The 23,096-nt window shown below is 52.0% G+C and overlaps 9 protein-coding genes across 9 annotated transcripts; 4 read left to right on the forward strand and 5 right to left on the reverse strand.

Annotated features, from left to right (window-relative positions):
• Positions 1-108: 108 nt before the first annotated feature.
• On the reverse strand, positions 109-2,766 carry BDV14DRAFT_170941 (Zn(II)2Cys6 transcription factor). The gene is made up of 5 exons (XM_073768307.1): positions 1,853-2,766; positions 1,631-1,803; positions 1,281-1,579; positions 1,019-1,233; positions 109-967 (listed from the first exon to the last, which is right to left on the reverse strand). The coding sequence occupies exons 1-5, from the start codon at positions 2,702-2,704 to the stop codon at positions 335-337; spliced, it is 2,172 nt and encodes a 723-aa protein (XP_073629603.1). The 5' UTR covers positions 2,705-2,766; the 3' UTR covers positions 109-334.
• BDV14DRAFT_170946 (bZIP transcription factor) lies at positions 2,767-5,173 on the reverse strand. Its single transcript, XM_073768308.1, has 4 exons — positions 4,253-5,173; positions 3,570-4,198; positions 3,414-3,523; positions 2,767-3,366 (listed from the first exon to the last, which is right to left on the reverse strand). The coding sequence occupies exons 1-4, from the start codon at positions 4,533-4,535 to the stop codon at positions 2,955-2,957; spliced, it is 1,434 nt and encodes a 477-aa protein (XP_073629604.1). The 5' UTR covers positions 4,536-5,173; the 3' UTR covers positions 2,767-2,954.
• Positions 5,174-5,598: 425 nt separating this feature from the next.
• BDV14DRAFT_198763 (uncharacterized protein) lies at positions 5,599-6,196 on the reverse strand (the record flags this gene model as incomplete). Its single annotated transcript, XM_073773036.1, has 2 exons — positions 5,599-5,655; positions 5,702-6,196. The coding sequence occupies 2 exons, from the start codon at positions 6,194-6,196 to the stop codon at positions 5,599-5,601; spliced, it is 552 nt and encodes a 183-aa protein (XP_073629605.1).
• A 977-nt stretch (positions 6,197-7,173) lies between these two features.
• Positions 7,174-8,242, forward strand: BDV14DRAFT_38095 (uncharacterized protein). The gene is made up of 2 exons (XM_073776654.1): positions 7,174-7,515; positions 7,570-8,242. The coding sequence occupies exons 1-2, from the start codon at positions 7,412-7,414 to the stop codon at positions 8,039-8,041; spliced, it is 576 nt and encodes a 191-aa protein (XP_073629606.1). The 5' UTR covers positions 7,174-7,411; the 3' UTR covers positions 8,042-8,242.
• A 3,491-nt stretch (positions 8,243-11,733) lies between these two features.
• Positions 11,734-13,434, forward strand: BDV14DRAFT_207931 (putative MFS transporter; the record flags this gene model as incomplete). The annotated part of the gene is made up of 3 exons (XM_073775276.1): positions 11,734-11,980; positions 12,031-12,310; positions 12,354-13,434. 3 exons carry the CDS (start codon positions 11,734-11,736, stop codon positions 13,363-13,365), a joined length of 1,539 nt encoding a protein of 512 aa, XP_073629607.1. The 3' UTR covers positions 13,366-13,434.
• An 880-nt stretch (positions 13,435-14,314) lies between these two features.
• BDV14DRAFT_170957 (putative MFS quinate transporter) lies at positions 14,315-16,636 on the forward strand. Its single transcript, XM_073768309.1, has 5 exons — positions 14,315-14,773; positions 14,853-14,957; positions 15,012-15,096; positions 15,151-15,283; positions 15,351-16,636. Exons 1-5 carry the CDS (start codon positions 14,496-14,498, stop codon positions 16,442-16,444), a joined length of 1,695 nt encoding a protein of 564 aa, XP_073629608.1. The 5' UTR covers positions 14,315-14,495; the 3' UTR covers positions 16,445-16,636.
• Positions 16,637-16,702: 66 nt separating this feature from the next.
• BDV14DRAFT_198767 (phenylacetaldoxime dehydratase family protein) lies at positions 16,703-17,878 on the reverse strand (the record flags this gene model as incomplete). The annotated part of the gene is made up of 1 exon (XM_073773037.1): positions 16,703-17,878. One exon carries the CDS (start codon positions 17,876-17,878, stop codon positions 16,703-16,705), a length of 1,176 nt encoding a protein of 391 aa, XP_073629609.1.
• A 366-nt stretch (positions 17,879-18,244) lies between these two features.
• Positions 18,245-20,206, forward strand: isn1 (IMP 5'-nucleotidase ISN1). Its single transcript, XM_073776655.1, has 8 exons — positions 18,245-18,377; positions 18,426-18,436; positions 18,496-18,516; positions 18,566-18,580; positions 18,635-18,791; positions 18,837-19,631; positions 19,743-19,882; positions 19,938-20,206. The coding sequence occupies exons 1-8, from the start codon at positions 18,353-18,355 to the stop codon at positions 20,067-20,069; spliced, it is 1,296 nt and encodes a 431-aa protein (XP_073629610.1). The 5' UTR covers positions 18,245-18,352; the 3' UTR covers positions 20,070-20,206.
• On the reverse strand, positions 20,136-22,973 carry BDV14DRAFT_38158 (ATP-dependent 6-phosphofructokinase). The gene is made up of 3 exons (XM_073776657.1): positions 22,121-22,973; positions 21,613-22,074; positions 20,136-21,561 (listed from the first exon to the last, which is right to left on the reverse strand). Exons 1-3 carry the CDS (start codon positions 22,865-22,867, stop codon positions 20,344-20,346), a joined length of 2,427 nt encoding a protein of 808 aa, XP_073629611.1. The 5' UTR covers positions 22,868-22,973; the 3' UTR covers positions 20,136-20,343.
• Between the last annotated feature and the right edge of the window lie 123 nt (positions 22,974-23,096).

The following is a 23,096-nucleotide window of genomic DNA, read 5'->3' on the forward strand; positions in this document are numbered from 1 at the left end:
ATGACACCGTCCTCGTATGCGAAAAGACGGCGGTAGAGAAATCACACAATATAACAGATGGTTATAAGGGGGTCCCTAATGGCAAGATGCATTGGAATAAGAAAGGTGGCCGTGGTGATAGTCAATCACAATCGCGTTTGACACAAGGAGGTATGTAAGACGCATACGATCACATGACACGATATACCTAAAAGATCTAATGAATACATATCTGTCTACGCAGTAATAATGAGATATTGATCATCAACACCTCTACATGAATTATAAGTTTCCTTCCAGGACCACCGTATACTTTTCTTCGCGAAACGCTTCACCCCCCACACCCAAAACTCCATCACAACCCGGTCGCTTCAAAACTCGGACTAATACTGAAAAACCCTTCCAAGTCCATCGTCGAAAAATCAAAGTCCCAGCCCATATCCGATAACGTAAAGTCCAGCAGGTCGTCGCCGCTCCCGACACTCCCAGAGGCAGAAGGCATAGCCATGCTCTGCTCGAGTGGGTTACCTTGGAAGTCGTAGAGGAGTGGTTGGGCGTGGGGCTGAGGATGTGGCTGTTGCAGCTGTTGTTGCTGTTGCTGTTGTTGCTGTTGCTGTTGCTGGTGAGACGGAGGCTGGAGGGGATGTGAGGTGCTAGTCATGGAACCGGAGGTTAGGGTATTTGGGGAGTTAGGGGCGTTGTAGGGTTGGGAAATTGCCGGGATCTGGCTTGGGGGCTGTGCTGGGTAGCCGCTGCTGCTGGACTCAGGTGGCGGAACCCATTCGTACGTTGGGTCCAGCTTCTTAAGGGTCGTTTGGATCGCTTGGATAGAGGCCACGACTGCATCGCCTTGGTTCATGCTTGTAAGAGCTCTGAGGGTGGCGTGGACCCAGGGGAGATGGGAAGCTGCTAGGTCTTTCCCGTGGATGAGATCGAATATCACCGCGAAACAGGAGCTCGTTAGGAAGAACGCATGATATCGTATTCCCTGACCGAAGTTAGTGACCTGTTTTTCAGGTGCGTCGGATGAGCAGCGTACCCTGACTAGTTCATTAGCGGTATAGGATTCGCACAAAAAGTAGATGGTTCGACAAGCTGCGCTTAGAGCATAGCTACATGCTTCGTTGAGCCAGGAGGGTATTTCGCGTTTTGTGCTGTCCTTGTTGGAGCCCTGAGTCGTCTTGGGATCCTGATTCCAACGACCGCGGAATATGAGGAAAGGTCGGAAGGTGAGGAGGATGGTGTGATAGTAGACTGCACAGATCAGCATCTGTTGATGAAGATAAATGGTGCATACTAACGGGTGATAAACATCGTTTGTTGAACCCCCACGCTGTCCAACTGAGGACGTTTGTCAAGCCCAAATCCAAGCGCGCGCTGCATCCTAGAGTCAAATGTTCGCAGGTCGTCCCAGATTGACTTCGCGATCCGCCACATGGGTACCAGTGACTCATGATGCCGACCGTACAGCTCATCAGCGGAGCGACAAATGGAATCAGATAGGAATATCAGAACCTCACAGAAGGGATCGTCCGGGGCCGGAATACCAGTGTCTCTCCGAGACAACGAGCTTGGTCGACCTAAGTGAAAAGATATCCAGCTGTAATGACGCAAGTTAGAGGAGTTTGATTGAGTAAGAAGAGTCGCTCACCTCTCATAAAAATAGAGATACCAGAATGTGCGTCGCCGTTCCTGCATAACTTCTGTATTCCCACTGTCGTGGGGAGATTCCTTGTGCAGACCAGCTGCAATTGCCCTTCGAGTGGCTGACCCTAAATGGAGGTAGCACGAGTTCGGTCGGCCGACTTCATTCTGGAAGTGAGCGTGCATGAGGTTAGTTATAGCGCTGTAAATCTTATTTAGGAACACTTATCATAAACAAGAAGAGCTGCACTGTTTGAATATTCACTGTATCATCGAAAGAATTGCAGAGGGATTTGACTCTCTCATATAGAACATCACCCCATGCATGATGCTGCGTCACTAGCGCACCAAGGGCCATCGCCATGAGAAGAACATATTGATTTATGTCTGTCCGAGGCGGAGGTCGGGAGCCATATAGTTCTCCCAGTCGCCGCTGAAACACTCCTTTCGGCCAAACTGGCAACAGGTTGTAGAGGGTAGCCAGAAAGGACTGTAAGAAATTGTTGGCGAGTTCATACGACAGGAACAAGATATTGGGATCCGTCCCATTGGGTCCTCTATTAGGGTCTTTCAGACGGTCGGTCGGAATTCCAAAGAAGATAGTGTTCAAGCTCAGCATATCCAAGCCAGCCCCGGCCTCCTCCACGCGGCCACGAGGATGTGGACCATGATCGTCTCGGCGTGAGGGATGAGAAGTAAGATCACGGTAGATCTCCTGCGCAAGCGCAAAATGCGAGGTGGAACCGTAATAAAGTTGGATTTTGTTCGATGAGGATGTCATATGAGTGGCGGAGACGGCGACATTGTTGTCGAAGCTGAGCGAGGGCTCCTCCCGGTGGGACTGCAGGGGGTCGGGCCGAGAAGGCGCATCTGGCATTGCGCGCTCCTCAGTACTGCGCTGGCCATGATCCTTCTTCTTGCGCTGACGAATGACCTCTCGATAGACGCAGGGGGCTCGTCTTAGTTGGCAGGTCTTGCATGGGTTCTCGCCATTGCACTTGATCTTGCGCTGACGGCACTCTTGGCAGGCCTTGGGTATGCGGAAGTTCAGAGATTGAGACTCTGTTTCGACCATTTCCATAGGCTAAGAAATGCCGTAGAATCGGATATATCCCTGGGCTGGATGTCTGAGAGAAGACGCAGGAACTGGTGGTGGTTTGATGTCGTTTAAGCCGAATATCCGAGAGTTGTGGTAGTCATCCGGATCTTCGGCATTACGGAATACGCACGTGACTTTCTTGCTCCAGTTATACCACCAGAGGTAGGCCGTGATCATTGAATACATATAAGTACATCGTTAATAATATACAGAAACGCCAGATAAACCATCTCTAATAGAGCTGATTCCGGGTGGACCAGTCCGCCGGGAATGCAGTGAACATATTTGCTGTGACCGGATCCAGCCGAGCCACATTGTCATGACCAATTCCATTACTGAGGGCGAGGGCGTCGCTTCCTACAGTAACAGGCGTCGAGTCCGCTCCGCCAGGCACCATATTCACATCGGCGTCTAGGTCGGGGAACTCGCGGAAAAAGTCGGGTGCCATGCACCAATGTTGAAGGTCGTAAAATGATTTGGTGAAGGCATCTGAGAACCGATAAAGGCCAGTTTGGCCTTGCTGCAGAAAAGCGTCTTGCAGCCGGTACGGCCAGGTAAAGCGGAAACAGGTCCAGAACATGGACCAAAATCGCTCAGAGCAGTGTTGATGAGGAAATAAAATTAGACGTTCGCGAAGCGCAGGCCTGAACTGGTTAGTTGCGGTTGAAGCTTGATCCAAGAGAACACTCACCACACTACGAAGTCTATCAAAGGTTTGTGGATGATCCGATGTTGACACGGCCGTTGCCTCATGAATCGAGGAAGATGACTGTGGTTTGGTTCTGACGGATCGGATAGGTACTGTCTATGTTAACTAAGACATGAAGAAAAAGAATGTCAAACTTACGCGAAGCATTAAGCAAACCACCCGAAGAATGGATAATCGTTCGACAGCACCGCAAGTTCGCCATACCGATTCATCGGCTGTGCGAAGCATCGTCCAGACAGGGTCTAGCGGGTGTAGCTGAGTGACGGCGTCCCACCCATGGACTACGGCCCGAATGGCGATGTCCATGTCGCGGATCCTCTGGTCTGCCATACTTCGAGTGCAAGTCAGAGCGAGACGGCCGAGCATATCGTTCATGTATAGTAATTGTTTGCAACAATCACACGGCTGCTCGGCCGAGTGCACCACAGCCTGTATTGGCATCGGCATGTCAAGAGGAAATGTGTGTAGAGTGCTATTGAAAGGAACGTGAACGTCATCTGGCGCTTTCCCAGACATGGATATCCCATCCGACATGTTCACATATGTCCCATTTGGCGAGTATTTATCGATCATGCTGGGGTCGTCGAAGGATGGACTGACGGATTGTGGAGGGACATGACTCTGGCCGGGCGCAAGCAACGTCGGATGTTGAGGTATATCGTTGATTCTGCTATTGCTTACTATCTGCTTGCTGCTTTCGCTGTTGGGTGACATTGATTCGTCATGCAGGGCCTTCTCGGTGCTATCGAAATTCTTAAGGGCGGTATCTGGTCACGATCGCGGATTAGTAGGTCCCGATGACACAAGAGCCGACGACCTACTTGCTTCCGATAAGCCACCATTGATCGCCTTTTCGATCGAACGCAGAGTATTCCGCAATGCTTCATTCGCTTTCCGTTGTACCTCCAGTTCATCTATGAGTTCTTGGACATTTCCGCTGCTGTGAAATCGAGTAAGCGTTTCGATACGCGACTCGAGGTGCGCAATGAGCTTCTTCGTTTTCTCTCGGGCGCTCCGTTGAGCTTGTCGGTCTTGTTCGCGTTTCCGAGCCGCTCGATCGCCGGTGAGCTTTGTGGTCTTTTGCGCTTTGCGAGGAATCTCCATGGTGATAATCGAAGGAATGTATGAGCAAAAATGCCTTGTCGGATTTGAGCAGGAACGCGATCGATCACTTCCCAGCAAACAAGCAGTGGGAGCGGTTTTGGTTCCTCGGCAGTTGGAATCGTTGTCTTGATGTTCGGGGAGTCTACGGTGAAGCACGAGAAGAGATGAGAGAATGGTTCACATGCCAGCCAGCGACATTAAGAACGGGCGATCGATAATGCGACAAGAGATCTCCCACCCCCGCGACGGTAATTGACTTAGATTAAAAAAAACGTGCTAAAGCACACCCCCGCCTCTTCACGCGTGGCAGTGATGCAAACACCGGGGGCAGCCGGTTCCACTGCAGTGTGCCGTAGTACCCGAGCGCTCACAGGAGTAATCAGGAACAAATGATGGTGAAACACTGAAGGTGGCAGAGGACGCAGGAATGCAAGGAATGGCGCACGAGGGAAGTGTTGGTGGAAGCGGGAAGAGGGGGGGTTGACGAGGTCCGGGGGAGAGGCGTTGGGAAGGGATGAAAGGGGAAAAGTGGAAATAGTAAAACAGGAATGTAGAGGGGAGGAGGAGGCCGTGGAGATGTGGCTCCAACTCGGAGAAGGAATCGCACCGATACGATTGGGCTTTGAGGAGAAGGAGTGGACTGATGCAGTGGAGAGGAGGATGCGCTCTTCCTGTTTCCGATGCAGCTTTGCAGAGCCGGCGCGGAAAAACATGGCAGCGAATCTCCACGCGTTCCAGACTCAACGCTCTTTCGGTCCTTCCCCTCTCTCTAGTCTCTACAGAGTTACTACTACACGATACTCCAGGGTCTTGGATACAGTCTAATCATGCACTGTTCCTGGTGCCTTCACGACGCATTCATTAATATTACCGCATTATTATCCGACTCGAACCATTCTCCTGTCTGCAACCCCGTGCGTTCCTGAAACCCATCCTGCATATTTCCACTGCCTATAGATTATTCGGCTAACGCACTAAGTCACAGCCCTGAGCCACCTGCATCCTTCTGTTACCTTCAATCTCCAGCCTTCAGCCCTCAACCTCCATTTCCACTTCGCCCACTCTATCCGAGAAGAGCCCCGAGAAGCGCCGAGATGACTTGCGCCACGGCAGAGACGAGCTGATAATGGGTTAGCGCTGGCTATACAGACTGCGTATACACTCACAGGTGCAATATCATTGATCAGGTTCCTGGTATTCTCGGCAAACTCCTTGGTCAAGAGAAGAGCAGCATTGTCCAGGAGGGTGGTGATCTTGTTGAGGGTTTCTTCGGTCAAAAGTCCACCGACGCTATCGAGCAAAGCCGGAAGTTGGTCAAGCAGGTTGCCCACTGTGTCGCTGCCGAGCAGGTCCGCTGCAGTCTGGACCAAGTTTTTGATTTGCTTGGTGGTTGGATCCGAAAGCAAGGCGGCGAGCTGGGTGACAACAATGTTGATATTGTTCAAGCTCTCGGTCGAAAGCAGCTCTTTGATGGCACCCAGGGAGTCGGTCAGGTCCCCAATAAGATCAGTGAGGTTGCTCTGACGTTTCATGAGAGCATGAAAGTCCTCGGTGCTGATGGTAGCCGGTTCGGCCACGGCCTTGGCCTCAGGCTCTGCGGCGGGAATGGCAAACACGGTCACTGGCAGCAATGCTGCGGTAAAGTACTGGAAGAACTTCATTGTTGGTTGGAGGGTTTGGATGAGATGTTCTCAACAGGTTCGAGGTAAAGCTGCAGTGATGTGCTTGAGGAGACCTGATCTGGAGGTGCTGGGCTGGTATCAATTACGATACTTGGAGAATCCTCTCAGGTCTTTATACTTGATGACTTCTCCGCTCCCTCGCTGCCGCTCTGTCACATTCTCAGCATGAGATATGCCGATTGATCATCTCCAAGGGACCATCCTTGCGGTTGCGGAGATGGACTTGCGGGGTACAGAGCCAACCAGGGTGTCCTGGCCGTATCGAGGTGGCGAGCATCGTCGTAGTTAATATCGACTCTCATTCAATGGGGCTCAGGTCCTGCTGTCAGGTTGCCGATTCAGCAGTCCTGACTCGAGCTAGGGACAGCGGTCTCTTCACTTGCTTTGGCAAACTGCGCGAGGCCGTGGCGTCTTAAAGAGATCGATATAGGGCAGGAAGCCATAGCAAGCGCACTTTGACATCGCATGATGCCATGCTTTTGCTTCCCATACTTGGTGCTATGATCTCCTTGCGCAATGACAGCCACCGTCGGCACAGGCCACCTGGATGACTCCTGTATACGAGTCAACGATTTCCTGTCTCTTCTCTCTCGTCCGTGGCTAACGTGGCATGAATCGAGATCGACATCGACTCGCGATGTCTCACCCGCGTTGATCGCTTCATCAAACTGGAGAGTCAAGCGCCACCCTCGGTCATGCCAGCCGCCTCAGCCGTGAGGCCCGATTGGTGTACTTTGAGCTGGAGAGGCCTGGTCTGACATATTGGTATATTGACATGTCTTGCATCGACACTCGGGTTGGTCGCTCGGTCTCTTCTCCGCAAGTCCCTGAATCATGCGGCCCGAGTCAGATCTACCTCGACGTCAGTTACACACCAATCGCAACAATCGGTCTCAACAGCCTCATGGGAATGTCCGAGGTTTGACGGCGGCTTCGGTATACACGGCCCCAGGAGTTTATACTCGTACCTGTCCAATTGTGTCACTGAGTGCCCTGAGTCGAGTCGCCCGTACTGTGAAAGACACAACCCCGGACCTTTCTGGCCGTCCCGATTGCCATTTCCCCGCAATTTGATATAAGGAATACTTCATCGCCTTTACTTAAGATTTGCGTTGCTCTGTCTTGGCTGTGTTGCTTTTCTTCGAGGCCACTGCTTGACCTCAGAGCACTTCACGCAACTCGAGATTTCTCAGTATGCATTTCCTTCGTTATGTTGCCATGGGCCTCATGAGCACCATTGGTGTTCTGGGAGATGAGGTTACCGCTACCGTCAATGGAACTGAGATGCAACAAGCTGCGTGAGTTTTACCCGATGATGGCTCTCTCAATAGTATACATTAACACTGCTCAAGAGACCAACTCCTGTCAGCGTTCCCTAGCGCCACTCCCTACACAGTCAACTACACGGCTCCTGGTGGGAACTTACTTCAACCACCTTCCTCTATTATCAACGATATCATCACCGCCGTTCCTCCTACCGTCCTCGCTCAGCTCATGATGTCAAGCGGTCGCAGCTCAATCGCCTCGGATTTCTCGGCCGGTAATACCCCGAGCTGGTACGAAGATCTCCCATCGGAGGTTAAGAGCTACGTCCTAGCAATTAAATCGCAAGCCGCCGCCGGTGACGTCGACCTCAACACTACCCGAACACCAGCACCCACGTCCACCGGTTCCACTGATAGCGACGGTGACTCAGCTAGCGGTGAGAGCGGCGACTCACCCGCCACAGAGACATCCTCCGGTCTTGCTCCGCACGCCACTGGCGAGGTTGCCGCCAGTCTACTTGGTGCACTCGGCTTGCTCGGCTTGGCGGTGGTGCTGTAAGAAGTTCAGGGTGCATGTTAGGGCATAATGACATCGGGGGAGTGGGCCTTTCAGGAAGCGGTTTTGGCTATCTTCTGCAGTTAGAGCGGAGTAGCCACATACTAATTGAAGAAGCATGGCCATGATGACAGTGGCGTGTTTCAGCGAAATGAACTGAGTTGTTTACGACGTGTGCCTGTTCCTCTTTCCCTTGCTTACCCCTCGCCTTATCTTATCTATCTCAATCCTTGCTTCTCTGCTCACAACCTGCATCGGCTGTGGACGCGCATCCAGGCACCCGAGTCCCACTACACCAGCAGACCAGTGAACCGTAGCTTTAACTTCCGGATATCATTATCCAAATTGCTTCCCTGCATTTACACGTGCATCATCCTCATAGACCCCCAACGCGACGCCGAAAATGACATACCTGGCACCAATTTATATTAACCTGACTCACCTAGTCGACTCGGCTTCACTTAGCCCTCTGCTCTCTGCATCCTGCACCCTGCATGCTAACTACCAATACCAACGCCGTTATGCTAGTGCTTACCTAGGTAGGGCCCTGGTAGAGTAAGAGCGTGGAAAAAGAGGATTGGAGCGTGCGGCTAGTGGTGCTTGGCGTTTTGGATGGTCCTTGTCCGCGGTACGGTGTGGGGGGTTTATAGTTGTTCGTGCTATGGATAGTTGTACCTACATATCCGCACACCGTACATGCTAAAGTCTCGGTAGCCGGGAGTAGAGTAGGACGAGTCGGTAGTTACATGCAGGATCCTAGGAATGGATATCTTGTTCCTGCTTGAGATGCCTAGGTTAGGTTTGGTGCATGGGAAATGAAAGGATCGATGTCGGGGGGTAGTGGTGTTCCTGGCTTGGAGTCTTGAGTATTAAGGGCTGAGACTGAGACGGAGAAGGCTATTCGGTTATTTGGTTTGCTTGCTCTAGTCTGTTGAGACTTGAGTAATGGTTGAGATTCTTGCTCCTTGAATATTTGGACTTGCGCTAATATGTCTTTTACGCTCGGCTTGACTTATCGTCAAGAGACGACGTGGTGTTTGCAGTGACAATAACCTGGTCGGTTAAGCCACTTTATATCCTTCTCCAAAATAAAGGTATCCCTTCGCTGACCTTGGTGATGAAGCCCGCGATGAGAGATGGCACTCATGAATGGCTGCATACTCCTTCGCCCGCTTGACGTCGGACCACGATACCAGCTTTCCCGAGACATTTTCATGCATCTCGTCCGATCTCATCTCATCTCCTCGCCTGGTCAAGATTAATGCAGCTATCCGCTGTCCGTCGAGATACTCGAGCCGAACCTAAATCCTCTTCCCGCGGCAGAGATCCCATTCGCGAGATGATGGGGAACCTTCATGGAGGAATGATCGAGATGCATGGAAAGAGGTTATTCCATGTGAGAGCTTCTGGATATCTAGCGATTGGTTATCGCCTTCATCTTCCATCTCGGCCCGAGAGGCAAGACCGTATTGATGGGCGAGGATCGGCTTGGTATAAGATGTATGTGGTCAGGTCGGGCCGAGAGGATGCAGCTCGAGAAACCATGTCCTGGGACTAAGCGAGGAGATATCATCCGTAGTGGCATCGTGAAAGAAGCGGGCTGTTCCGCCTGTGACAGATCTGGTCTGAAAAGGCACCGGTAGCTCCATGTGGAGATCTGCCCCAGGCCAGCCTCAATCGGGGCCATCAACCCCAAGGTTGGGGTAGCTTTATCGAAAAAAAGGTAAAGAAGAAAAAGAAGGGTGAATGATCATGCAAGTCTGAGTTCGGGGTCGGCTTCCCATATATGGCGAGCGCTTGTTGGCATATGCGCCGGTAGGTCCTGTTGCTTTCTTCCGCATATGTGCATAGCTTAATACTCATGGAGCATCGTTGACAATGATTCAGGTCCTTGGAGAAACCCGGAATACCTTATTTCGCAGGTCGCTGAGTTATCATGATATTGTCTGGGGCTGGTGTGGTTATCCTAACATTGACAGGCATACAAACTCGGAATGGTATATCTGAGCGAAGAAATATGGACTATGATCCCCCGATACAACCACTGCTCATGTTATAAAATTTCAATTGCACGCTTCTATGGTCAGTGATCCATGCTTGTGCCTGGACACCGCTAGAAGTTGGCCTCGTTGGTGATTAAGACCCCGCGCCGAGTATGCGAGAAGCCGTCAATTTGCTTCTTTATTCTAATGCTATTGCTGATCATGGTTTATTGAGGGAGGCTGTCAACATGGCCAGAAAAAATAAAGGTTTCCGAATTCCGAATGCGCTTCCGAATCTCGGATGGAAGGCTCGTTCGTGTTTCTTTATCATACGCTCAGCCAAGCGCCATGGCAAACTCTGGGCAGGCGCTTGGTCTTGACTGGCAAATAACTGCGGCAAGTTGATAAGGTATGCTCGGTAGATGCGTTTCCCGGTTGTTGTTTGCTTAGACAAGAAGACACAGTCGAGAACTTGGCTCTTGGCCCTGTAGGTGCTGGACAAGGAGTTCTAGATTATGCCGTATAGCTCTACAGAGGACAGCAACTTGGATGTCTTTGCAGTAATGCTAATCGAGACACGCTGCCAACGTTCTTTCCCTTTACAGAGTACGGCACATCAGGATCGGTCCTTCCACAATAGACATCCCCACAAAAGATAGAAGTAATCCCTCTCCCACTTTTCCTGCTTCGCTTGGAGTTGTCAACATCTGGGGTAGCCCATACGAGATAATCACATGGGACAGAAGATGGTCATCTCCACAGTATCAGAACAAGTCCCACAGTGGCCACTGCAAAGTGCGGGGTGACAACGCGGGGATTTTAGTCTTCTTGGCTCCCTTGGCATTGTTCCGTCTTTTTTTTGGTCTCAATGTCTTCATGGTCATGATTGTATGTTTCAAGAAGAGTATCTAGCGAGATTTCCAACACTGCAAAGCACCCACGCTCATACCTACTTCACGTCCTAAATGAAGCTTTTTATCTGCATCTCATCGCTCCCAAAAGCTTCACCGACCAGCTGCTGACACTTTGGCTGGCACACGACTGGTTCCATGTTTCAGTGGCTGGCCCTAGGCTGGTCCAGCCAATCAGTCCGCCAAGTCGGCCCCTTGGCACATAACTGGCCAAGATCTCCTGGCTGCCATTATCTCGGGAAACATGCCTGAAGAAGCAATGCTCAACCGCCAAGTTTCTTTGTTGGAGCTATCAGTCTCAGCATTTTCATTCTCAAACTCCGGTGTCTTTTGGAAATCGAACGCTCAAGATAAGCGGGAATTTGGTTGAGAAGGGAACACGTAGCTGGCCAGACAGTAGTACAGAACACTCTTTTTCTTTTCCGAAGACTCTCAACTTCGCACGAATGTGCGTCGCTTGCTCTTGCCAGCCAAGCCACAGGATCCTTCTGCTCTTTGACTCGTCCAAACTTGACCAACTCTGGTGAGGCTAAATGCCGTGGTTTGCAGTCCAAACTCCCGACCTGCCAGCTTCCAGAGCTCAACATCCCAAGCCACGGCTTTCACCCCACAACGCCCAGATCGGATACCCCAGACTGTTGTTCGTGGAGCTGGTCCCTTCCGAGGTTTTTGGCTCCAGTCGGTATTTCCGATAAGAGCTGCAACCGACCGGCTGGGCTATAAAGACGGGGTAAGCTCCTATCTCTGCTACCCAAGCTTCCGGGGCTTTCTTCCGCTGCGACTTCCTTCCGACAACAGCAGAATGGCGATCGAACGAGGAGCGGCAGTGGCTGACGAGAAAGCCATGACTGGACACCAAGAGAACCTGAAGGGCGATGCTACCCATGAGTTTGCTGGTCGTGGTTTGGCAGCGACCGATCAGTATGGAAATGCACTGTTCGAGTTTGACAAAAAGGCCGAGTCGCGTCTTAGGTTGAAGATGGACTTTTGCCTGCTACCTACTGTGTCTTTGTTATATCTGTTCTGTTTCATCGATCGCGCAAACATTGGTGAGTCTGAAAGATTTTTCCTGTATAATCTTGTTACTGATCGTCGACAGGTAATGCGCGTCTCGCCGGCTTCGATACCGATTTGAACATGACTGGCAATGATTATAATGCTGTTCTCAGTGTCTTTTACATCTCTTATATCATCTTCGAGATTCCTTGCAATCTTGCCTGTAAATGGATGGGTCCCGGCTGGTTCCTGCCTCTGAGCACTCTTCTCTTCGGCGTATCTTCTGTCGCAACAGCCTTTGTCGACACCCAGGCAGAGGCATCAGGTGTTCGGTTCGTGCTTGGTATCTTTGAAGCGGGCATGATGCCCGGAATTGCCTACTAGTAAGTCGCTTGGCCTGTGTTTCGTGTCAAGCTGACCGTATAGTCTGTCGCGGTGGTATCGCCGCAGCGAGCTGGCTTTCCGACTGTCGCTTTATATCGTCATGGCGCCTCTTGCTGGAGCATTCGGAGGTCTGCTCGCCTCTGCAATTCTGACTCTTGACCACTTTGGAAGCCTTCACACTTGGCGCATGATCTTTGCGATCGAGGGAGTGGTAACGATTGCTCTTGGATTGATCGCATTCCTGACCCTGACCGACCGTCCTGAAACTGCGCGCTGGCTAAACCAGGAAGAAAAGGATCTGGCCATTGCGCGACTCAAATCGGAGCGTGTAGCGACGACAGAAGTGCTCGACAAGATTGATACCAAGAAGTTGATGCGCGGCATCTTCAGCCCAGTGACTCTCGGTACCTCGTTCATCTTCCTCTTGAACAACATCACTGTGCAGGGCCTGGCGTTCTTTGCTCCGACTATTGTGCGAACCATCTACCCCGATGCCAGCGTCGTCAGCCAGCAACTGCATACCGTCCCGCCATATGTAGTGGGGGCATTCTTCACAGTGCTCTTTCCATTCTTGAGTTGGCGATTCGACAATCGCATGGCCTTCTTCGTCGCCGGTCCACCTCTCATGATGACTGGATACATCATGTTCCTAGCAAGCAGCGACGCAATGACACGATATGGTGCGACATTTTTGATTGCCAGTGGGGCGTTTGCGTTTGGAGCACTCTGCAATGCGCACTCTTCCAATAATGTCGTTTCGGATACAGCTCGGAGTGCAGCGATCGGCACGACAGTCATGTTCGGAAATATCGGAGGGCTTATCTCGACGTGGTCGTTTCTGCAGTTCGACGCGCCCGACTATCACATTGGAAATGGGCTGAACCTAGCGACGGCTAGCACGAGTCTTATTCTTAGCTTGTCGCTCTGGGCGTGGATGAGATGGGATAACAGGAAGCGTGAGAGGACCGATGTAGATCAGGCGCTGGCGGGACTGTCGCAGCAGCAGATCCAGGACCTGGACTGGCGCAACCCGGCATTCAAGTGGCGGCCATAATTATGTATCTAGTATATTAGTGATCAATGGAAGTGATATGGGTGCATATGTATGTAACCCTCCTAATGCAATGGAAGTAATTGATGTAATGCACTAAACCCTAAGCAGCGCGAAGCCTTGCCAAGAGTGAAGTACCGCATTTCCCCAATGAACAAGCCCTGCCCAGCCTGATCTTCGCTGTAGCCTGTGTGTCATCTGGGACAACTGGAGTACAGAGTAGGACATACTCGGAGAATATCACTATTATCCCATCCCATGCTACATCTTTGTAGTCTTCTTTGTCTTCTTCGTACAACACCAGTTTACATTAGTCAACGAAACTTAACCTCGGCCACCCCCTCGGGCCTTCTCCGATCGACCACACCTTCTCTCATTCTGGTTTGGAGACCCCACGCTCCCCGCGTCTTTGTGTCCTGAACCAATAAGCTCTCTTGCGTTTCTGATGGCGTTCCTCCAGGACCGTGCCCCCTGCCCCGGGCTTCTCAACCTTTTGTCTGACGGACAACGTCCGAAGGTGGACTGATGCTGCATGCTCTACATGACTGGTGAATCGCGGACCTGGGCCTGGTTGGGGAGATTATTGCTGCTTGGCTGCTTCTGCTTCTGCTGGTAGGTTATCTCCGATGCGACGCTGCTGCGTGGTTTTTTGCCGTGTCACTTGACGCCATCTCTTTCCCCATACACTGTGGATTTGTGGATTCGCCGATTCCCGGTGGAACTTTTACTGGTCTGGGGTGCTCTTGGAAGGTGAGTAAACTGGGGTTAGTTGGAGAAGCGGTGGTATTACGAGCTTGGTCTTGTCATTGTGGTTTTGGTTTGCTTGTCTTTCTCCCCGGTGAGTGGCTTACGCCTTGGTGCTGCTTGCTTCGGTAGTGGCTTGGGGCTTTCTTGGAGTTCTGAGTGTTCTTCTGGACACCGACACTGGGACTTGACTGGGACTTGACTCGGACTGGACTGGACTGGGGTATAAAGAACTCTGTCTGTCCCGCTGTTGCGGGGTGTTGAGATTCGGGCTGATACCTTTTCTTTTTCTCCCCTCTTCTCTTCCTACTTTCTTCTTTGCCATCGAGACCTCTCCTCTCCTCTCCTCTCCTCTCACCTATTTCATACCCTTCCAAGCCCAAGCCAAAATGGCCGGCGGCCCCAAACAACCCCTCAACGTCTTCCGCCTCAACAGTGGGGACGCCCCCAAAGAAATCTACAACTGGCGGCTATGGTTTGCTGTGCTTTCATTCGGTCTCATGGGCGCTGCCCGCGGTGTCGATGAGGGTTTGATCACGGGTGCTTTTGACAGTGTAGACTTTCAGCGCACGATCAACTTTGATTCCTACTCGTCTGTTGAGCAGACGAATATTCGCGCGAATGTTACGGCTATGGTGCAGTTGGGGAGTATTGGGGGGGCTTTAGTGTATGTTCTTGCCTCTTTGACTTGGACGATTGGAGGGGAAAGGAGGGAAGAAGAACTTCGCTAATTGTCAATGGTGCAGTGCTTTCCTTGCTTGTGATAGACTTGGACGTCTTTGGACTGCACGTGGTCTGTGTATGATCTGGATTTTGGGTATTGCTATTTTCATGGGGCATGGTGGGAATCTGTATGTTGCCTACCCTGTCTCATACTTGTTGATGGTAACTAATACCTTGTTCAGCGGTATGGTCTACGCTGGACGTCTCGTTGCCGGTCTTGGTGTCGGTGCTACTGTCGTCGTTGGCCCTGTCTATCTTGCTGAGATTGTATGTCTCCTACCGTAGTCTGACAAAGGGAATTGGCTAATATAAATATTACAGGCCCCCGTCGCAGTCAGAGGTCTCTGCACCTGCGTCTTCACTGGCTGCGTCTACCTCGGTATCGTGCTCGCCTACTTTGCAAACTACGGCTGTGAAGTTCATATGGGCGATAACACGCATGACAGATGGCTCGGTAAGCCCTATCTCCCTCCTTTCCAACCCACCAAAACAAGTCCTAACATATTCTGTAATCATTGCAGTCCCAACAAGCCTACACATAATGTTCGCAGGAATAATCTTCATCCTCTCCTTCCTCCAAATCGAATCACCCCGGTACCTCATCAAGCGCTCAAAATACGAGCAAGCCCTCACAAATCTTTCCAAAATCCGCAACCTCCCGCCCGACCATCCCTACGTGCAAGACGAGATCAACGCGATCCGCTCATCCCACGAACACGAAATGGAAGCGACGATGGGACTCGGCTGGGTCGGGATCTTGAAAGAGTCCTTCCTTGTTCCGGAGAACTTGTATCGATTCTATCTTGCGACGGGCGTACAGATTCTTTCGCAGTGGTCAGGTGCAGGCTCGATCACCGTCTATGCGCCGCAATTGTTTTCGCTTTTGGGGATTGGCGGGAGTGAAGAGGGCCTCCTTGTTACTGCTGTCTTTGGAATCGTCAAGCTCGTTGCGGCTGTTGTTTGCGCTTTATTCCTAGTCGATGTCATAGGCCGCAAGCGCGCCCTCCTCATCGGAATAACCCTGCAAGCCATCTCAATGATCTACATCGCAGGCTTCCTAACCGCCGTCCCACAACTTGGCGTCGACGACTCCTTCACCCTCTCCAGCGGATTGAAGGGCCCCTCCCGCGGCGCAATCGCCATGATCTACATATCCGGCGTAGGCTGGGCCCTGGGGTGGAACTCAATGCAGTACCTGCTTACCGCCGAACTCTTCCCCCTTCGAATCCGCGCAATGGCGACCTCAACGGCAATGACACTGCACTTCGCAAACCAGTACGGCAACTCCCGTGCCGTGCCGAATATGCTTCTCCCCACTGCGGAGGGCGGGATTGATCCGAAGGGAACATTTTGGTGTTTTGCTGCTGTTACGATTCTTGGTGGTGCTTGGGTGTTTTTCTCGATTCCGGAGACCGCGGGGCGGAGTTTGGAGGATATGGATAAGTTGTTTATGTTGCCATGGTGGCGGATTGGGATTTGGGGGAATAGGGATGCGGAACAGAGGGATTTGGTTGAGGGGAAGATTGGGGAGGAGAGGGATATGGCTATGGCGCAGGAGATGTCCGGACGGGTGGATGAGGAGAAGGCGGAGGGGAGGAATATTGAAAGGGTTTAGGCTTTGTTTTTGCCTTTTCCCTTTGGTATGAAGGTGTTCTCTAGGCTTGGGGGGGAGTATATAGAGTGGGCCGGACTACTTTGTGGTTTTGGCTAGATGCGTTCGAGCTCCTGCTCGATATAGTATGACTATTAGGTGTTGATATAGACATATGATATGAAATTAGATGAAGTGAAATGAACTGAACTGAACACAATGAATGTTATTTACATACCTATCTAGCTTAACTTAGCTCTTTCTACCTAGACCCCTACCTATCTACAAATCCACCCCCCTCAACTCCAAGAACCCCGTAACCCCCGTCCCCCTGACACAATTCAAATACTCAAACTCCGCCTCCCCGGCCTTAAGCACAGAAACTTCATGCCAAGTCCTAAACTTCCTACTCTCTCCGAACCGCCGGGCATGCTGAATCGCTCCATTAAAGATCTTATGGTGTGACGGGTGTCCCTTTGCCCATTTCTCAAGGTCGGTGAGGTTCCGGAAGAAGCCGGATGCGCATGTTTCTTTTGCCCCTTCTTTCCTCCCTGCCCCCACAACATCAATGTTTGGGGGTGGGGGTGAAGTCGCGCGGGACGGATGGTCTCCGCCGCGGGGAAAAGAGCTGGGGGCGGAGGCAGAGGAAGCGGACAGACCGTGGCCGTGGTCACTCTCATGCCCATGCTGATCAGTATTCCGGAGGAACCGCAGCCCTAATGCACCTGATTCAGTCCTATTCTCCCAGACATACCGAAGGCCATGCATTAGAGCCGGTTGGAGATTCTCTTCATATGCAGCACTTTCCTCTTGGGAGCAGTTTTCCCAGAATTGGCCTGAGCGGATGTGCACTATATTATCTGCTGTGTTTGTACCATGTAGACGGCGTCCGAGGGATTCTTGGTTTTGAACCTTTTCGAGTTTCAGCTTTGCATCTTCGTTCTCACCGAACAAGTCCGTTGCGGAATTGGGTATCCGATCTCTTGCTGCGCCCCAGTATGCTGTTAATTCGTGGCCGGTGATCTTTGAGTTTGTCCCGGGGAGTCTGGCGAGGCCGGGGAGGTAGTCTAGCCCTGAGTAGTTTGTTTCGAGGCGCGATGTTGGCGTTGTGAATGATTCTTTCCAGAGGCCGATTTGTTTGGGATTGGACAAGGATTGGTATAGTGATAGTAGATCGACTTGGTTGTTGTTCTGGGTAGAGTAGGATACCCAGATTGTTGACTCAGGTGCGTCGTCGCCTTCTAGGAATGTGAGTTTCTCGCTTGTTGTATCTTTCAATATGAGCTCAATGGTCTCGAGTGCATTTCTATAAGCTGATAGGGTATCTAGTGTGGTATCATGTCGTTGAACGCCGATATATGTGGTATGGATGGTGGTAGGAGTGGAAAAGTCCAGCTTCCATCGTTCCATTGGGGGCTTGTGGCGGGGTGGTTTTGCAAGAGGGTATTTTCTGCTCATTGTGCTGTATGCTTTAGATTGGAGGAGTGAAAAGGTTCTTGTTGTGCTGGGTAGCAGCCTGGATAGTGTTTTAGGAACCATGGTGGTGGTGAGGTGGTGTATAGTTCCCCGCGATGGCCGCAATATCCACCTACCCCGACTTGAGGCCTTGGTGCCTGAGGTTGATGCCTGAATAGTTAATGCCTTGTTGTCATACGGGCAAGGCAGCTAATGGCCGGAGCCCGCCGAGAGCTAGGCCCAATGGGGAAGTAGCAGTCAGCTGATAAGGCTGGACCCCTCTATATGTGCCTGAGGCAGTAGATATCAACCAATGAGAGTCGAGAACAGAAGCTTGTACGACGGCAGGAGCTCTCAACAACTGAATATCTTCACCTTTCTGCTCTCTGTCTTCTTTACACATCTCTCTGTTCTTTACTCGGTCTATAACTATATACTATACTCCCATTTATCTCATTCACTTCCTAATTATCCAACATGACTACCCGCTACCGCGTTGAATGTAAGTCCTTCGCTCACCGAACCTTAACGCGCTAGCTAACACTCGCAGATGCCCTCAAGGTGTGCCTTATCTTCAAAAGTACCCTTCACAGTCACAACCCCCCGCTAACGCACCTCAGTCTCACCGACGAGACCAATTGGTACAAATTCCTGCCCTACTTGCAAAACTCCGGCTAACCATGCATGCAGATTGAATGGATTAAGGTCTGTGGTTGTGGAACTTCGACCACTGTCGTCACTGGTATCTGACAGGAACAGGCCCTTCTGGCCGTGCCATTCGTGCTGCACTCCCAGCCAACAGCCGTCCACCTATGGCAACAGGAAGATACGAGCAAGCTCGCTGCAGTCGCCCTCGACACTCACCAGCGCTACGCGGAAATCTTCCGAGATGTAGAGCGTCTTTTGAATGATCACAGTAGACAACTCGTTCCCATGTGAAGGGTAGTACTAACTCTGCTAGTCGAACATGAGGAGAATAATTACGCCGGGCACTCGAAACTCAAGCTCCTTATTCCGACCGTCGGCACTTTCTTCACCAGGCTTTACCTGGCCGAAGCGTTCAAGTACCAGGACGAACAACGGCATATCAGCCGGCGGCGCTTTGTCGCCCCGTCATTCAACGACGTCCGCTTGATTCTGAACTCGGCGCAGATTCTCGGTCTCTTACATACGAATGGCATTGAACTCGTTACCTTTGATGGAGATGTCACCCTATACGACGATGGTGAGAACCTGGACCCTGATAACCCTGTCATCGAGCGAATCATCCGTCTCCTCCAGCAGGGCATCAAGGTTGGTATCGTAACGGCCGCTGGCTATACTGAAGAAGCAAAATACTATGAACGACTAAAGGGTCTTCTTGACGTCTTACATGACACCCCAGATCTCACAGATGACCAACGATCCGCACTCATAGTTATGGGCGGCGAAAGCAACTACCTCTTCAAATACGACAGCACCTCACAATACAGACTCGCCTACGTCCCCCGCGAACAATGGCTCATCGGCGAAATGGCCACCTGGAAAGAAGACGACATCAAAGAACTCCTCAGCATAGCAGAAAACGCCCTCCGCGCATGCGTCGCAAACCTGAACCTCCCCGTCTCCGTCCTCCGCAAGGACCGCGCCGTCGGCGTCTACCCACAGAGCAAAGGCCGTCTCTTCCGCGAACAGCTCGAGGAAACCGTGCTCGTCGTGCAAAACACAGTCGAAAGGTCCCAAGTCGCATCCCGACTCCCCTTTTGCGCATTCAATGGTGCCTCCCCCTTTTTCGTCTGCCATTACATCCGCGACTTTCCGTCCCGGAAGCGCAGGAAACCGGACTCTGAGCAGCTCTGTATGCTAATTCAATGCGCTGATTCTGTAGGCGGGAATGATGTCTTTGTTGATATTGGCGATAAGTCTTGGGGTGTCCGTGCCTGTCAGCAGTATTTTGGTGGGATTGATCCTGCACGTACGTTGCATGTCGGCGATCAGTTTTTGTCTGCGGGCGCGAATGATTTCAAGGTTTCTATTACTTTCAAACTTCCCTATAACCTTGGGGATAGGCTAACGGGTGCAGGCTCGGTTGGCTTCGACGACGGCGTGGATTGCTAGTCCCGGTGAGACGGTGCAGCTTCTGGATGAACTGGACGCTCTCAAGGCAACACTCAAGACCCGGGCTTCGACGTCGGAAAAGGAGACAGAGGAGTAATGGTTCAAATATGGGTAGGAGTATGCAGACTCGGCGCAGTTGGCTAATGAGGTTTTGGTAATTAAGGTAGCATCAGCCTAGTTAGATTGTCTAAGCGTGGAAATTGAGTCATTGTATTCACATTGCATTCACGTTCACATTGGCTACATGTTATCATAAAGGTAAGAGTAAAAGTAAGAGGGGATTCTACTTTCCAAAGGGACAGCCCCATCCAAGTCAGTATCTAATACACCCTTGATTCTCCTCCATCTAAATCAGACCAATCGGTATAGGTTCACGACGACGCCCGTCCCCTTCTAGCAGACGGACTCTGCGCCCTAACCTGATCATCATTCTCATAGCAAGACCAGCTCTGGTTCGCGCCTGCCTTCCCATCAATCGCACTAGCACGTCCACTAAGGATATTAACAGTGTCCTGCAACTGCAACCAGAACTCAGCCTTAGGGCGACGTCTCGTCCAATCTGTCTCGACCTTCTCGAGACCCTGCTCGCCGCCCATAACGGAGAACAGGACCTGCGAGCCCTTGATTCCAATGACCGTGGCAGACATTTCGTCCGCTGCAATTTCGTCCTTGCTCTTGCCGGCGTAGGACTCAAGGTGCATGAGACACTTGATTGCCATGCGGAGCGCGCGGATGCGGTCCATGGGGGAGGGTTTGCCTCCTTGTTGGAAGTGGCCTGGGACAGCGGCGCGGGACTCGAAGCGGCCCTTGGCTTCTTCCTTGATCATGTCTGCGATGACTTGTGTTGTGTATGTTGATGAGGCGGACTCGTTGCGCATAATGATCTTTCCGGCGCGGTTGGCGCCCTTGTCGCGGGCGAAGTTGTCGCGGAGGAAGTCGATGTCGCGAGCGAGCATCTTGATGTCGATGCCTTCTTCGGGGATGTACACTGCTACTGCGCCGACGGCGAGACCGGCTGTTGTGGCGATGTAGCCTGATTTACCACCTTGGGTTTCGATGACGAAGACACGGCGGCGCGAGGAAGAGGCGGATTGACGAATGCAGTCGCAGAAGTCAATGAGAGCGTTCAAGCAAGTGTCACTACCTAATGAGTATTCGGTTCCGGGGACGTTGTTGGAGATGGTGGCGGGGAGGACGACCATGGGGATCTTGAAGGCGTCGTATTTGGAGCGCTGTTCGCGGAGTTGGGAGACAGCTGTGAAGGCTTCGAATCCACCGACAACGAAGAGAGCGTCGAAGCCATGCTTCTTGAAGCAGGCGGCAGTGGTCTCGTAGTCTTCGCTGGGAAGACCACGGTTTGTACCAATGTCTGAACCTCCTTCGTTGACCCAAGGGTCGGTTTCTTGCCATTTGACCTCACGCACGGAGCTGATGGGGTCATCGGCGTGATGCCGGATTAGACCGGGGAAACCGTTGTGGATAGCGATCGGGGTGTGGCCGCGGGTCAGACAGTATGCGACGGCAGCACGGGTGGCCTGGTTCATACCACCTGCGGGGGCACCAACGTGGACGATGGCAATTCTCATGCGCTAGACACAAGCGATTAGCGTGGTTCGGATCAGTGTGTTGGGTTAACCTACCTTATCCTTGGGTAGGTTGAGCTTGGGGTGGTCGGGCTGGGCGGTGTTAAGGTAGGCGTAGTGGTACTCCTTAAATTCCGAGTCGCGCAACTCCATAGCCTTTGCAAAGTCCCGGTTCTTGATATGTGATGTGACTTCCTGTGTCATCCTGACGGCATCCATCAATGGCGTGCGAAGAATCTTATTCTCGCGGATTGTGATGACGGGAGAAGGAGAGTCTGGAGTCATCTCCAAGACGGCGCGAACAGCCTCGACACCTTGCAGGGTAGACAGCTGACGGTCGTAGGCGCACGCAGCTCCTCCTCTTTGGGTGTGTCCGAGAATTGTGGTTCGGGTGTCAAGTCCAAGGCGATCGGTCAGGAGGTCCTTGACTCTGTCGCTTGTGATCTTGTTGAGCTGTCGGTCTTGCGCTCCTTCGGCGATGATGACGATTGTTCGACGCTTGCCGCGTTCACGACGGTTCTACAGAAGTTAGCACCCAAACACCAATTGTGGTTTGTGGTCCTACCTTTGTGATGTTCTCACACATAATGTCCTCCCAGCCGTCCTTAGGAGGCATCTCAGGAATGAAGAGCCAGTCGGCACCGGTGCTGATGGCAGCCATCAGGGCAAGCCAACCGCAGTGACGGCCCATGACTTCGATGACGAAACCACGCTGGTGGGAGAAGGCAGTGTCAAAGACATCGTCGACGGCGTTACAGATCCGCGTTAACGAGGAGTAACAACCGATTGTGGCGTCTGTGCCGGACATGTCGTTGTCGATAGATCCAACGAGACCGACAATGTTGAGAACAGTATAAGGCTTGACCTGCTCCGCGGTCAATTCCTTTGTCTTGACCAATTCCTCGAGCAGTCCAGGCCATTCGGAACGGAAGACGTCGGCACCAGTCAAACTACCGTCACCACCGCACACAACCAGCGCGTCAATCCCACGCAGGATCATGTTCTTAGCGGCACGGAGACGACCGGGCCTCTCGCGGAAGGACATACAACGGGCAGAACCAATCAAGGTACCACCCTGGGAGAGCCAGCCTCGAACATCCTCCCAGTGCAGCTGTTTGATCATGTCTCCGCCCTCCACCAGACCTTCGTAACCTTCGTATACGGCATAGGCTTCGCAGTCGGAGTGAATGGCCATACGGACGACGGCCCGCACAGCTCCGTTCATACCGGGGGCATCTCCTCCGGAGGTGAGGACACCGATGCGGCGCCTTTTGGGGGGTGGTGGTTGAGTTGGGGGGTTTGCGGGATTCATCACGGCGAGAGCGACAGATCAATCACCAGGACGAAAAGTGGCAGCTCGGTCGAGAGAGCTAGTAGCGACACAGCGAGGGGTCGGATACTTGTGAGGAGAGAGAGCAGTGACGAAAGAGTGATCTTTGAAGAGAAGTCGACTTGGTGGGTTGGTGGGGTTGTCCGCAGCCCGCTTTTTCTCACCGGCCAAGGTACGTCACTATTGTTTTTCTGTCAATCAGTGGACAGCA

Source organism: Aspergillus stella-maris, assembly GCF_047715825.1.
Source record: "Aspergillus stella-maris strain CBS 113639 unplaced genomic scaffold BDV14scaffold_18, whole genome shotgun sequence".
Taxonomy (NCBI): Eukaryota; Fungi; Ascomycota; class Eurotiomycetes; order Eurotiales; family Aspergillaceae; genus Aspergillus; species Aspergillus stella-maris.